The sequence below is a fragment of the Idiotropiscis lumnitzeri genome, chromosome 10 (genome assembly GCF_059441095.1).
Source record: "Idiotropiscis lumnitzeri isolate Australia: NSW breed Sydney's pygmy pipehorse chromosome 10, RoL_Ilum_1.0, whole genome shotgun sequence".
Taxonomy (NCBI): Eukaryota; Metazoa; Chordata; class Actinopteri; order Syngnathiformes; family Syngnathidae; genus Idiotropiscis; species Idiotropiscis lumnitzeri.
The window spans coordinates 1,006,565-1,021,034 of NC_142400.1; the positions used below are offsets into that span (position 1 = coordinate 1,006,565).

The window sequence follows — 14,470 nt, forward strand, 5'->3', positions numbered from 1 at the left end:
GCGTCTCACTCGCCACTCATTCTCTTATTCTCCTCTTGCCTTTCCTCAATAATTGTCCTTCACGTTGACTTCCTCCGCAGTCGTGTGTGACACATTTATGCGTCTGCGTGTCGCGAGAGGTCGGGTACGGCCGATCGGGGTCGCGCGGGTCACCTTCAGGATTATGAATTTAGAGCGCCTCGTCGTCCGACGAGGACACGACGCAAATTCTTTCCAGATGCGACAGACCGCCGGGACGATTTCTTGTCTCAAGTCGCACACAAGAACTTCACGACGAGCAGACAAGTCCCAATTAAAGTTTAGCCATGAAACAAACGCGTTGAGTGTTTGTTGCAACCACATAGCATTTAGCGATCAAACATCGCTAGGCGAACACACAATCGAAATTAGCATCAATGTTGCTGTCGTGTTAACCATTCAGAAGGGCAACAACATCACCAAATAGATGCTAACTGTTAGCTCATGTGCTAACGGAGACTCCCATCGTATGTTAGCATTTAGCTAGCTGAGGCTAGATGGTTATTTTACGCGTTTAGTTGGACAGGACGCTTCATTTTGGATGAATTGCTCAACATTTGCCAAAGTGATGCTCGTGGCCGAGTGAGTTAAGCCGAGTCGCCGGCCCGGCGCCATCCAAGCGCACGTCCGTATCTCAAAGCAACCGATCGACAGCTCGTCTCTTCAGGAACGAGTAAGCCGGCTCACTTGTGCCTCAAGGCATCGCTCTCGGCGCCATGAGGCTTTAAATGAGCAAACCGGTCGCCAACCACCTCGGCGTCGCTGCAAGCGTGCGTGGGAACAAAAATCGCCGCGACACGAAGGCTAATGAGGGGAAACGAGCCGACGGCGATGCCGGCGCACAGCAAAGCGGCAACATCGAAATGATGCGCGGTGGCACAATGAAAAGTTCAGCGAGAGGACAGCTGCAAAACTTTCCAAAAAGAAAAAAAGTGAATGGCAGCAGCAATCACGCACATTCGGCTGCGTAAGGTCAACCGCTCAAATAAATCGCAACGCAACGTTTCCAAAATGTCGCAAGGCAAAAGATCCCACGGGGTTCCTGCGCCCATTTTCTAGTTTCGACGTTGTACTGCTTATCTGCACCCGCAACACGCCCTCGACTGGCTGCCAGGAGCACCAGTGGGTGGAGTCGCCACAAAAAAGTTGACTCAAGTAAAAGTACTTCTGAAGCTGCTGTGCAAGTATTCACTTCAAGATAGTTAAGTCAAAGGGTTTCCAAATTCGGTTCCAGGATGTTTTCCATTTATTTTGTTGGAGCTTTTTCAGAGATTGCCTATGAGGTGATCGTTTGAATCTGGTGTCTTAAAAAAAAAAAAAAAAAAAAACGGCCCTCAAGGACCTGCGCTGGACACGCCCGCCCGAGTGACCAGATCGGGGTGGGCGGAGTAGCCACAAATTGTACTCGAGCAAGAATAATATTCCGTTAAACTAATGACTCATATCAAAGTCAAATTTATGCAATTCATTCTAAATCATGTCTTGAGAAAGTTTGTAAGTTTGATTGCATTTAATGATGGGATGAATTACTTGACGTTTTTAGAAAGTACTTCGGGGTAAAGTTCTATTTTCCTTCATTAAAATAAGCATGACAACAATATTGGTTGTTTTGGTTTTTTGGGGGGAGGGCTGAAACCGATTCATAAAAACATTTTCGTTTTAATGTTCAGAAATTTGCACTCAACGCGTATTTTGAGTTACGTTTTAAGGCAGCATTGTGAAGGTCACTTTTTAGGCTGCCAGCTTGAAAATGAGTTAAGAGACGCTCACGTTGTGCAAAGTTGGCGTTTGGAGGCCGAGCGAAGGAAAGAGCAGGGAAGGAAGCCTTCTTCCTTTCTTGCAGGTTACAAGAGCCTCTCTGCTGCCATCTTGTGGTCGCTGAGGGGAACGGTCACGTTTCAGACGCAAGCCTTCAACGTGGACGCGCTTGTGCAAGGATGCGATGGGTCACGTGCGAGTGGAGCGCGGGCTATCATATGTTCTTTGCTTTTATAACTATCTTCTGTTACATGTTTGACATGTTCCATTGCAACTGCCACTGCAGAAAAAGCAAAAGCACGCCATGTAGTCAATGTCACGGATGAACTTGATAAATTGGATTTTGCTTTTGGAAGAAAACGAATCAAAAGGAATTTGTTTAGGTTCAGGTTACAGACAGAGCCATCCATTACGTCATTCTTTTGAAATCTTACTTTCTTTCAAAACTTGACGCTATTCACATTAATTCCATATTGTATAAGATCTGTGCAATTGCGTAGCTATGGTAACTGATCTACAAGATACGTGTGGCACTCGAAGCACTGGAGGGACGCGGGCTCCCTCTGGTGGCACACCAAATAATTACTGCCTATACAGTCGAGTTGTACTGAACCTTTTCATACAATACAACTTTATTTTTAACGCACATTACACAACAGCTGGAGCTGTAACAAAACGCTTTCCATATGGTGGAATATAATACAACACAAATGTGTTTTTAGATACATCTCCAGTGCTGCTAACGCTAGCAGTTATTGTAAAATTCCACCGACATGTTAATAGTAAATTAGTTTCACGTTCTGGGAGTGATATCCTTTCAAACATTTATCTTGTAAAACGGTTTGCTTTGAAAACTTATTTAGGTTCAATCTTTATCTACATCTTTAAGTGCTTGTACACTTTTAGGAATAAAAAATAAATTTCTCTTTTTTTATTCACACTTAAGCCACAAAAGTTTTTCATTTTGGTGGCAATTGAATGATTATTTTCTGGTTCTATTGTACAAGTTTTAGAAATGTTCCCTTAGACCATATCACTGAACACACACACACGCACGCACGCACACACACACAAAAAAATCCCTCCCTACACGAAAAAAAATACCCATCAACCATTTTTCCAAATTCTTGCTTCCTTGTACTCATCTTAAAAGAGACCAGACTGGGCATTTTAAGATAAGAGAAGATATTACTTGTGGGTGAAAAGTTAGTCATTGAAAAAAAGTCCCCAAATGTTGAAATGCTGAAAATGTCGAGCGAGTCGCCCCATCGGTCAAATTAGATGCGCAACAACAAACATGGCCGACAACATCAGCAGCCATGTTGCCTTCAGGCTCGGGGCGTGGTCTTTGGTGTCGGGATCTCGGCATCCTCTGGCATTGTTGCCGGGCTTGGCGCTTTTGGGGTTTCCCTCAAAGTGGACGGGCAGGCATTGGTTTTCCAGCACCTCACAGGCCAAGATCAGATGTTTGCTTTCCCGCACCACGTTTCGGATCCCGCACGTGCCCTGGTCGCTCCTCACCGTGACGAAGGAGAAGGGCTCGCGGCTGATGCACAGGTTGTCCTTGAAGGTCTTGCCGCCGCCGCTGGAGCACACGGCCCTCACCCTGTGCAGGTCTTTGGGGTCCAAGAAGGACTGGGTGGGTCTCTCGCAGCCGCCGTTGTTCTTGATGTAGTTCCTCCAGTCGTCGGCATTCAGGGAGGCGGGCAGCCCGTCGCGGATGTGACGCTTGACAAAAGTGTTGTAGCCGTTGTTCCATTTGGATCGCTGGCAGGGAGCCTCGTTGTGAGCGCGCGTCTGGTGAGCCCACAGGACGCAGGCGGCCACGACCAGCGCCAAACCCGCGGCGGCCATTTCCCAGCAGTCCAAAAAATGCTTTCACGTCAAGCTGCCGAGTTTTACAGCCCTCCGCCTCCTGCAATAAAACGGCACTTTGTCTCAACTTGCTGCCGCGTGCCGCCGCGCCACACGAGTCACCGGCTGTCTGCGTTTCCACTCAACGTAAAAGCCTCAAAAAAAAAAAAAGAAGAGGACGTTGCAAAAAGCCAAAATCTGCATACCTTCCTTCTTTTAGCAAAAGCGGAAGCTTCTATTTGGCTGCCAAATAGTCTCAAGCTCCAGATGTGGGACTTTTCTGGTTGCACATTTCCCGTCTGGGCATGTGAGGGGGCGGGGCTTGCCGGCTGCCTGCATAGCTGCCTTACGTAACTCTGCTCGTCCGCACGGCAGACGTGCGCTCGTGGTGAGACGGGATCCCTTCACGGTGTCCAAAAATAGCCGTTCAAGGTCCACCGTGCCATTTGAGGAGTTGGAGGCTACGCAGATTTGCATGATTGGTTGCAACACAGGTGTCAAAGTCGAGGCCCGGGGGCCAGATCTGGTCCTCCACATGATTTGAAGCGGCCCACTGAATGAAATAATGTGCGACGACTTCATTTTTCTTGTTTGTTTTGGCAGAAATTCTTTTTTTTCTAGACAATGACCGCGGCTGCAGACTCGTGTCGCAAAAAGTGCAAGGCAGGAGGAACGCTGGAGGGCGGACAAAATTTGAGATCATTTCACACTTGATAAAAGCAGCTCAAGCGACTTTTTTTTTTTTTTTTTTGCAAAGTACAACTGGCGTAAGAAAGTCAATGCCCATCGACGTAAAGTAAATATCGTTTGATAAATTACAATAACGTGACGCTGCCCGTTTGAACAAATTAGAATCCAGCCACAGGTGTCAACGATACAAAGTCACGCGTTCTCGTTCAATTTCCTTTTTGAGCGAACGGTGACAAACGCAGTAAACGCAAACGCTCACTCGAAGCAGGTAAAGATGGCGGTCGAAAAGTGTCTTGCGATCTCAATTTGTTCTCAAGATGACTTGACCGAGATCAACTCGTACTTTCAGGCACCCTCAAAACACGCACACCTGCCAACGTCGGGCTCGAAGCAAAACGGGACGACTTGAAATGCGGACAACACGCAAAGTCAACAAAATGCGACCACACGGACACACAACAACCAGATCGGCATTTTCAATCGCTCGCTCACGTTGCCCGCCAGGAAATGAAGAATACCACCAAAGTGAGACAACGTCCACGGGAGAAAATGAACGCGCTCCGCTGGAGGTCGCTTCTCAGTTTGGGCGCCATAAGGAAGAGTCGGACGATTTCTGGGAGGGGGAAATCGGGTGACATGAGATAGAGGACAGGAAATAGGAAACGATATGCCGTACGAGAGGAAGCGCCAGAGGAAAAAAAAAAAACGCAAACTTTCGTTTTCATTTGAGGCTCCAGAGTGTTTTTTTTCCCCTCACGCTCACTTTTGCAACACGACCTCATGAGAACGTTCAAAAGGTCAAGCGCCGCGTTTCAACTTGACTATTTTCCAGCGACGTGCTAAAGCTGCGCACACGCACACACATTTGCCCTGACACAAGCAATTTTCTGTTTCCCGGGTGAGAACGGGCTCCACTTGGTCGCGGACAACTTTCCTTCGCAAGCGTCGCTCCTTCACAAAAAGCATTTTCCAATCTTGATTTACGGCCTTGCCACTGATCCTCCCACATTCAGTCAAGTTCCGCCAAGGCGACGGCAGCGAGGGTCTTTCCCGGCTTGTCATCGTAATCATTTAGATCCTATTCAACTCATTTACTGCCATTGACGGCTAAAGACGTCAAAGATTCTTTTTTTTTGGGGGATAGTGAGGCCTGCTATGCACACAGAGAGCGAGAGAGCGAGAGAGACCCCTTTCCGGAACATTGGCCTTCCTTCAACCTCTTCATCTCTGTCACCACCTGTATGATCTCCGCCCCTTTGCTGTCTCACTCGCACATCCTTTACGCCGTGTGTTAAAAAAAAAAAAAAAAAACGCAACCACTTTCCAATGCTCGGACTCTCTTTAGTCTTGTGCTTGGGGTCCTCTCCCTTTCGGTTTTCCCCTTCTCAACGTGCTTGAGGAATGTGTCAGAGCGGCACCAAAGAACAAAAGCGATGGCTGAGGGTGGGGGAGTTTTTTGTTTTTTTTTATGAAGAATAGAAAAGTGGCCCAGGAGGGGGGCCGAGAGAAAGTCGCATGAGGTAAAGGGAAGGAGGAAAGGAGGGAGGACAGAAAGGTTGAGGGGCGCTGCTCATGGCTGACTGCACCTGAATGCGGAGTGGACCTTTGTCATCACGTGCTGACATGAAGCATCACGCACACACACACGCGCACAAAAACGTTTCTATTTTGTTTTTTTGTTCTCCGCCTTTTTGATGTGCACGTTTTGTTGCCACGTCACGGTCATGTGCTAAATCGCCAGCCTCCCGGGACGAACATGAATCTTCCCCGACGCGGACACTTGCACATTGTAACGTTTGTGGCCGCATCGGTCACTTTCAAAGATCAATCGCCACCTTAGGGGCGGAGCTTGAGTGACGGCGCTCCGTAGTGGCGCCGAGGCGGAATCGTGCTGCATCAGCTGAATGGTAACGAGGCCGTCCAAGCGCTAAACTGAAACACGCCGTGCGTGGCTTCAAGCCCTTTTGTGCCACGCCCGGTTGAAATTGACTCCGAAACTAAACGGAAAGAACTGACAAAAAATATGAAAAATAAATAAATAAAACGGACATGTTATATTGCCTTTAGGACAGCCCACTCGCTAAATTCTAACACAGTGGAAAAAGCCCACTGGCAAGCTAACAGTTTGCAGCTTTGTCATCATGCTAAACGCGAAACGGCAAGAGAAAAGAAATGTGAAATTACAAGGAAAAAAATTAGATGTTCATAGTGTGAGAGAATGTTACAAGAATAAAGTCTTAATGCTTGACAATAGAGTTGCAATTTTTTTTTGGGGGGGGGGTAGTTATGATATGATGACAAATGAAATAAAGCACTAATATTACATGAAAAGATTGAGATGGGGGAATAAAGTTGTAATGTTACACACATTTGTTATTTTGTAATGCTTTTGAACCACTGCAATTTATATTCCTGTGATATTTGAGTGTTGTCTTATTTCTGAGCCCAGCTCGTTTTTGCAGGAGGCGCAGATTTGTCTCACGTCAAGTATGGCGCAATGAGCAAAAAAGTGCGCAGCGCAATTTGGACACGGAAAAGCGCACGTCTTCAATTGACGACGTGTAACTCTTTTTTACGACTCGTTGCGTGTGTGGACTGACACATTGCGTGTATTTCTGACCCCCCCCCCTCGCCCCCCAGGTGTCGCCCGGGTTACCGCGCGCTAATTCGCCGCGCAGTGTAGCGGATGGGATCATCCATCAAGAGTCAATAGTTAACGTCGCCTTTGTATCGTTGCCATCCATCATGGGCGGCCTGTGCGCGCGCGTGCGTGTTCGTACCTCCCACACTGCGGGCCCTTGACTCGCCCCCCTCGCGCCTCTCTTCCGTTCACACAGCGGGGGGGGGGGGCAAATGAAAGCCATCGCCGACCTGCGCCGATCCCACCTCTTTCTCTTTCTCTTTTCTTCATTTCCTCCTTCAGCCCCCCCCCCCCCAAACGGATATTCCATCGTGCAGGCCAGAGGCTGTATCCCATTACCGGCGCTTTTATTTTTATGGCGGCACCATGAGAGGGGGGGGGGGCTCTGTCTACACTGGCTCGAAATAATCCAACTCACCCCATCCAAAGATTGCACACCTAACCATGCCATCAATACAGAAAGATTCTGACATTACGCAGAAAAGAAAACGTCCCCAAATATATACTGCCTACAGGGGGCGCCCTCCTATTAAAGCACCGTCATCCGGAGACCTTCATCTGGTTGTCCACGGGGCGTGGCCGTATTAATGAGGGCGTGGCCACGCCTCTCCACCAGTATACCACTTTCCCGCAGAGCAATTACATTTCATTTGCGCAGGCACTCGGTCAGGGGGGGGGACATCGGCGAAGTCCGGGGAAGAACCGAAGAGGACGAACGAGAGCGCACGCAGCAGCGCGAGAGGAAGCAAAGACGAAGGAACATGGAGCGCAAAATCCCGGACTTCTCCGGCACTTGGGAGATGAAGAGTTCGGAGAACTTTGAGGAGCTCCTAAAAGTGTTGGGTAAGTGATGCAAACTCGTCACAAACTGCCTCCGCCGTTGCGGCTTTTTTTAAATTTTTTTTTTTAGGTCACATCCCCTCTCTGTGCACCGGCCTCTTTTGCGCATGGGCAGGGGGTCTTTGTCATTCTGCAGACGCGCAAAATTTCCAGTGCCTTGGCCCCAGGCCAGCGTCACTGAATGCCCCCCCCCCCGCCCCAACATGGTGGGGCGGCCATAATACAAAAGAGACAAACGGCGGCACATCTGCCCGCGTGTGTGCGCGCCCGACAATTGGCGCGACACGACGCGTGTACAGTGCGCCAAGGTCTCGGATTGACCTGATCCAAGGTGACAGTTCGGAATAGCGAGGGAGTGTGTGTGTGTTTGGGGGTGGGGGGTTTGGTTGGGGTGACACCTGCTACTTGTAAACGTTTGGATGCAATGTCAAGTGATAAATTTGGTAAAATCACTTGATTTGGTAATTGTTCAAAATTTGAGGAAAAAGTGGTGGGAATAAAAGAGGTTAAAAGTGCTAAATGTGATTAAGAGGTACTTTTTGGTAAACGTGCGATAAATGGTTACAAACTGAATTTGGTAAAAATACATGGGTTAGAAAACAGTTACATTGCAAAATTTTATCAAATTAAAAACTGGTAAGAAAATGGTGAAAGTGATTAAAAAGGGTACATTTTTGCAACAGTGCTCAATTTAAAGTGACAAAGGTAAATTTGGTAAAACTACAAAATTTGCTTGTGGTTAAAAAAAGGCAAACGTGCTAAAAAGTAAATGTCGTGTTAAGATTGAGTTGTTGATTTGGTTCAAAAAGTAGCAAATTTGGTGTTAAAAAAAACCCCCCAAAAAAAGCAGCCCATCATCTTTTGTGGCCAGCAGTCAGTGCGGTGGGCAAGTGGCGAGCATGTCTGCCTCACATTTGTTTGTGTCGAGTTCAAACGTGAACTTGGGCCTTCCCGTGCGGCGATTGACGGGTGACCAGTCCGGGATGTCGGACGAGCGCCAGCTCACGTGCGGTGCGACCCAAACGAGGACTGCAGAATGCAGCATATGCATGTGAGGTGCAGTGATTATGCTTGACCACCAGGGGTCAACATCCACATATTGAAGACTACAACAGCTCCAGCCGAAAGCGTGTATGCGCCGTTGAACGACGTGAGCGCGTGACGATGTGCTGTAGGCGGCGCTATCATGAATCGCAACGATAAGATGACAACTAATCAATTTGCGAATTAATCCATCATCCTTTTTTGATAATCGAGTGATGCCGGCAACGTTGCCAAGTAAGTAATCCGACTTGAAAACACGCGTTCCCGAACAACATGGGACTCACTTAAGTCACTAAAGGGCCGAAAGCAAAACGGATATTTACAGATTGAACCTGGTGAAAGGCATTGTGGGAGGTTTTGCTCCGGGGAGGAAAAAGTCAGACAGATTTGTCTTTTCAAGATGAAAGCAGGGTCACTTTTTTCACCGCTCAAGACAAAAATATGGTTTGTTGCACACTGTGCTGTCGACGGAGTGTTGCATAGCTTCAATAATTTAACTACATAAAACAAAAACAAAAAATGATCACAGGGCAGTCAATCTTAAAGAGAAAGTCTCAGATTGGTCAGGACGTGATTCATTTGGACTTCTGACATGACAACATTAATATGGCCAGAAAAAAAAAGATGGCCTTATTTAAGATTTCATATTCAAATGAAAGTGAAGTCTAGAAAGACTGTCTTAAAAAAATACATTAAGTGAAATTCATTTTTTTTTTTAGAATTAAAATGTTGGTATTTTTTTTTCAGTTTTATTTTAAATTAAAACAAAGCCATCCATCCTAGCTTCATTCTTAAATGTCACCTCCAATTAAGTGGCAATACCGCTTGTCCTTTTTATGTTCAGCAGCGTTTTGCGGAGTCACAATGAAACTAAAATGAGGTCACGGCAGGCGAAGACGAGAGGAGTTGAAACATTGATGACGCGCATCCCAACTATTGCATCATCGCGACCTTAACTGTTGTTTAAAATGCCAAGCACTTACTTCATTTTGCATTCAAGGTCGCTCTCTTGGACTGATGACAGCTCTCTCTCCGCAACACGAGTTGGCCGACGTTCGACGTTTGTTGCACTCCCAAGTCCATTCCGCATTAAGTTGCTTTCCTTGATCATTTTCACGCTGATTTTTACACGCAGCAAAAGGTTTCTTCCCCATGCTCACCCCACCACGCGATCCAAACAAAACAAATGATTACCCACAGGTGTGTGCACCTACGAATAAGAAAGACCACGCCCCCCCTGTGACATCACCAATCACCGTTGGCGCGTGCACAACACAAGCATGCATCGCGACAAAGGAAAAACAATGACTTCAAATTGAAGTTTGTCACTTTTTCAAGAAGTGACTTTTTTTAAGGGAACTGTTCTCCCACTTGGGCTGCCTCAAGTGTGCCGAAGCGCCTTAGCAACACAAACCTAAACACGAGTTTGACCTTTAACCTGCGAGCTCCAAAACGAGCACGTCGTCGGCATCGCCACTTCGGCGACCCCGTCGCGCAGCTGGATGCGACCTGTCAGCACCCGTCGTCTCGACCCCGAGGCATCTTCCGCCGCCTGACCTCTGACCTTGACGTCCGGTCGGCCAACGAGCGTGGCCTCGCGAGGCCCGATGCGTTTGCGTTTGCGCCTTTTGGGTGTCTGAGAGTCAGACGGGACGCCTCGGGTCGCCCCTCCCCACCCCAACTTGGCTTTTAGGTGGACGCGGGGGTCCCTTCGCCTTCGCATGACCGGACGCAGGCTGGCCGCTTACGTGACGCTCGTTCGGATTGGCAAACGGAATATACCGTCCTTTTGAATCCATTCGGATTCAGACTTTTTAATCCGATCGTGATGTTTAGATGCAGCATTTTCATTTTATTTCGTCATTCGGATCCGGAAAACATGGCTCCATGCAAACAGAGCCAAAGTTATTGAGAAGCAAAAGTATGTTGCATTCTAACTACTCTCTCAGAGGATTACAATCTATCCCCAAAACGTCGTATTTTACTTGTGTCGTGAAGTCCGATTTGTGCGAAAATCCCTGCGGTGTGAACCAGTTGGTGCGACGACGCCGAAGCCGAACGCAGATGTGCCGGCTGCGCTCGGTCGCATGACGCCATCGTTTCCTCTCTCGTGAGAGGAGAGCGCTTCCGCCCGCCCGACCGACCGCACACGACGCAACTTGAACTTTCTCGCACTGCGCCCTGCGCGTCATCGGTTGTCTCGACCTCGGTGCACTCCCGCGACGCAATGGCCAGATTGATTCCGCTTTGGCAAGCGCTCGAGGCCTTTGTTTCAACTTGAATTTCGAAATGGAGATGACTAAAGTGAGGTGGAGAAAGAAACATACGCGGCAGGTGGTCTCGACATGCGATACGGGCGGGCGTCGACACCTCATTCGTTGCGTGACGATACGCAAAACAATCACTTCACTACAAAAAGAACAGAATTGACTTCAGTCCAAAAATGGAATAAAAAAATTTGGACTGAAGGTTGTCACAACTCATTTGGGCCGTTTTTGCGTTCCTTGAAATCCTTCAAAAGTTTGGATGTCTCTCGCAACAAAGGCTAACTTTGGTCCTGCTGCGTGCGTGCGTGTGTGTCGCAGGCGTGAACGTGATGCTGCGGAAAATTGCGGTGAAGGCGGCGTCCAAGCCGTTGGTGGAGATCACGCAGGACGGCGAGACGCTGTCCATCAAGACCTCCACCACTGTCCGGACCACCCACATCACGTTCACCGTGGGACAGGAGTTCAACGAGAGCACAGTGGACGGCCGTCCCTGCACGGTACGCCCGAGACGCCGCCAGCTGTCCGCGTTGCGTCAATCTGTCGGATTCGGCCCGATAGGTCGTCTCCACCCGTCCCTCGGTCGCCGAAGGACTTTTTGCACCGTCTTTCGACTAGCCGGCGAGCGACTGGTGTCGCTAAACGCGTTGCGTCGTTGCTCCGACGTCGTCGTCTTCCTGGCGGCCAATAAGATGCACTTCTGGAAAGAATCGTTCTCCGCAACGGATAACAAGGAAAGATGTACGAGCCGTGCTCGTTGCCACAAAACCAAAAATTGGCTTCAATGAGTTTTTGAGTTGAAAAATGTCAGGCGGCTTGTACGCTCAAGAAAAGAATCACAGTACGTCAGCCGGGAGGAGGGCCCGAAAACGATTATTATACGATTAAATATTCCTTCCGATTTACTTTTGGCCAAATTTGTCAGAATTGAGTTTGCGCTCCGAGACGACGTGTGAATGTCCATTTGTCTTTGTCGCGGCGCAGAGTTCTCCACGTTGGGAGACGGACAACAAGATCAGCTGCGAGCAGACCCTGCAAAAAGGGGAGGGGCCCAAAACCTCCTGGACCCGAGAGCTCACCGCCGACGGCAAGCTCATCCTGGTAACGCCAGACGGGGGAGAAAAAAAACGTCTTCTTGGTGTGTTGCGTTTGTGACAAAAGGGCGCCGGCGTCTCGTCTCTTTTCAGACCATGGGAGCAGACGACGTGCTGTGCACCAGAGTTTACGAGCGCCAGTGAACAAGAGCACTTCTCACGTCACGTCCTTTCACGACTCCGGTGTCAACACACAAAACGAACGCCACCGGAAAGCGGGAAACGCCAGCATGGACTTTTTCTTTTTTACTTAGAATACAGTGGTGCCTTCAGTCACGAGTTTAATTTGTTCCAGAACTCCTCCAATCATCTTTGCATATTGAAAAGAATGTGCCCAAACATACATTTTCTTTTTAATTATTATTTTTTTTAACCTCCATATTGTGCTTTACCAAAAGTTATCATATTTGAATAGACTGAAAAGCATGAAGCCAATTGTGCGTCTTGATTTAATATTCCAATCCAATTTGTTGTGGCTGCCTTGGCCACCGGGGGGCAGTACTGCACAATGCACACAAACGAAGAAGAATACTTTTTCGGTGGGATTTTTTAGCATCGTCCGAGACCGACTGACGTATTCCAGGACGAATAATAATAATTATTCTCCATTTCCCGTCAACTTCAGGTTTATATTCAGCAGACCTGCGCAGTGAAAAGTTTTGTGACCGTTTCATGTCCTTGAGGAGCAAGCAGGTTTTGTTTTGAGGGTTTAAAAACAATCCAATGTTTTGCTCTCTCTTGAGCCACCTCACGAGAAGCGCGACAATTACTAAATACACATTTTTGTAATTCGGGGCTTTTGATTCATCGAACCTGCGTCGGTACAAAAGGCTGCAAAGAAAGCGATCTAACCTGATCTCATGCGGATTCTATTAATATGCTTTGTACATTTCTAATTGAGTTTCTTCCCTCAAGCTATTGAATAAAAGAATCGGGGGGGAAGCAAATAGCAGGTGCTTTCCACAGAGGATAAAGAATATATACCTCGAAGTATGAGTTCTATTATCTGTCTATATGTGTTGTTCCACCATTTGTGTTCAAAATCCACTGCTTAAAGGGTTGAAATAAATCACCAGTATCAATGCTAACGTTAGCCCATCAACGACATTTTTTTATTCAGCTTTAGGCTAATGAGCCGTTTTTTCGGCTTTTTAACAAAATGTGCTGGCTTCAAATGCACAACGTGAAATTGTCTTTGACGCCTCAATTTGTATCTGAAGGCACCACTGTGTCGGCACCGTGTCATAACCGCATCTTCTTTTGTGTCTTAGCCTTGCACTCTTTCACCGTTTTTCTTGGCCCTCACGAAAATGTATTTGAAATATGTAAATGCTCGTACGACTGGCGCGTTTCCGATTGTATTCCCAAACTTTTGTTTCTTCGGCTTTCGCTAACGTTTTCGATTTCTTTTGATATTTATTACCACACTAGAGTGCTGCCAATTTTTTTTAATTTGCGTTTCACTTCTTTGACATGGGATCCTATCAAGCAAGATTTTCGACGGGAAAACAATAAAGCAGCAACTTTGAATTAAGCGCTTTCAGAATTTGTGTCCATGCATTGGCCCGACGACTCCATCTTATTTTGAGCTTTGGATCAGCTGTCCGTCACCAGAATAACTTTCCTGTGCCCTCTTTTTACACCCTGTCAATCATCTCTTTGCCACATTCCCTCAAACCTCCCTTGGCGCGTTTCAAGTCGGAAAATATTTCCGTTTCTTCCCCCCCACCGTCACTCTCTCATCGCATATTCGGTACGGACGGACCTGCTCATCCGGCAAATCGCTTTGCGCTTCAATCCCGCCAGGAGGCGGAGCACAAATCACGTCATAATAATCCAGTCTTTCCGGCACACGAATAAGAAGAATGAAGGGCAATATCTCACACCTGAATGTTGGAAAAAGTGAAGAAAATGTAGAAATAAGAAGTTGACGCGCATGATTTTTGCCCTGGGCGGGCCACTTAAAATGTGTTTGCGGGCCAGATTTGGCCCCCGGGCCTTGAGTTTGACACCTGTGCTGGAAAAGCAACAACTGTTACGGAGGCTGTTCTAAATCTGATACATGACTGACAAGTGTGTTGCAAGCAACAATTGCAGAATTTGAATGATTACAAAAAGTCACAAAATGTGCTTGAAAATTATGCCAACTTGCATTTGCGTCACTCAATTAGCGGCCTCGCGTGGCCTTTTAAGTGGACAGTGGCGTTTTATGTTCATTGCCAAAAATCGGAAGGGTTACGCTTAAACTGAGAAATCTCTCGGTGAGG

The 14,470-nt window shown here is 47.5% G+C and overlaps 2 protein-coding genes and 1 pseudogene across 3 annotated transcripts in view; 1 reads left to right on the top strand and 2 right to left on the bottom strand.

Moving 5' to 3' along the window:
• LOC148328447 (uncharacterized) overlaps positions 1-4,889 on the bottom strand; it is a 28,870-nt pseudogene extending 23,981 nt beyond the window's left edge. The window contains exon 1 of the transcript XR_015845631.1: positions 4,813-4,889. The product of XR_015845631.1 is annotated as an uncharacterized LOC148328447 (transcript). The remainder of the gene's footprint in view (positions 1-4,812) is intronic.
• LOC148328449 (angiogenin-like) lies at positions 2,885-4,026 on the bottom strand. The gene has a single exon (XM_088307129.1). It carries the CDS (start codon positions 3,628-3,630, stop codon positions 3,049-3,051), a length of 582 nt encoding a protein of 193 aa, XP_088163255.1. The 5' UTR covers positions 3,631-4,026; the 3' UTR covers positions 2,885-3,048.
• Positions 4,890-7,611: 2,722 nt separating the features above from the next.
• crabp2a (cellular retinoic acid binding protein 2, a) lies at positions 7,612-12,630 on the top strand. Its single transcript, XM_088307232.1, has 4 exons — positions 7,612-7,804; positions 11,431-11,609; positions 12,094-12,210; positions 12,297-12,630. Exons 1-4 carry the CDS (start codon positions 7,723-7,725, stop codon positions 12,345-12,347), a joined length of 429 nt encoding a protein of 142 aa, XP_088163358.1. The 5' UTR covers positions 7,612-7,722; the 3' UTR covers positions 12,348-12,630.
• The last annotated feature ends 1,840 nt before the right edge of the window (positions 12,631-14,470 follow it).

Bases quoted from the DNA above. Each gene is read 5' to 3' on its own strand.
- LOC148328449 (XM_088307129.1), bottom strand. From the start codon at position 3,630: ATGGCCGCCGCGGGTTTGGCGCTGGTCGTGGCCGCCTGCGTCCTGTGG.
- crabp2a (XM_088307232.1), top strand. From the start codon at position 7,723: ATGGAGCGCAAAATCCCGGACTTCTCCGGCACTTGGGAGATGAAGAGT. The intron at 7,805-11,430 runs GTAAGTGATGCA...TGTGTGTCGCAG, and splicing joins GGAGCTCCTAAAAGTGTTGG to GCGTGAACGTGATGCTGCGG. The intron at 12,211-12,296 runs GTAACGCCAGAC...GTCTCTTTTCAG, and splicing joins CCGACGGCAAGCTCATCCTG to ACCATGGGAGCAGACGACGT.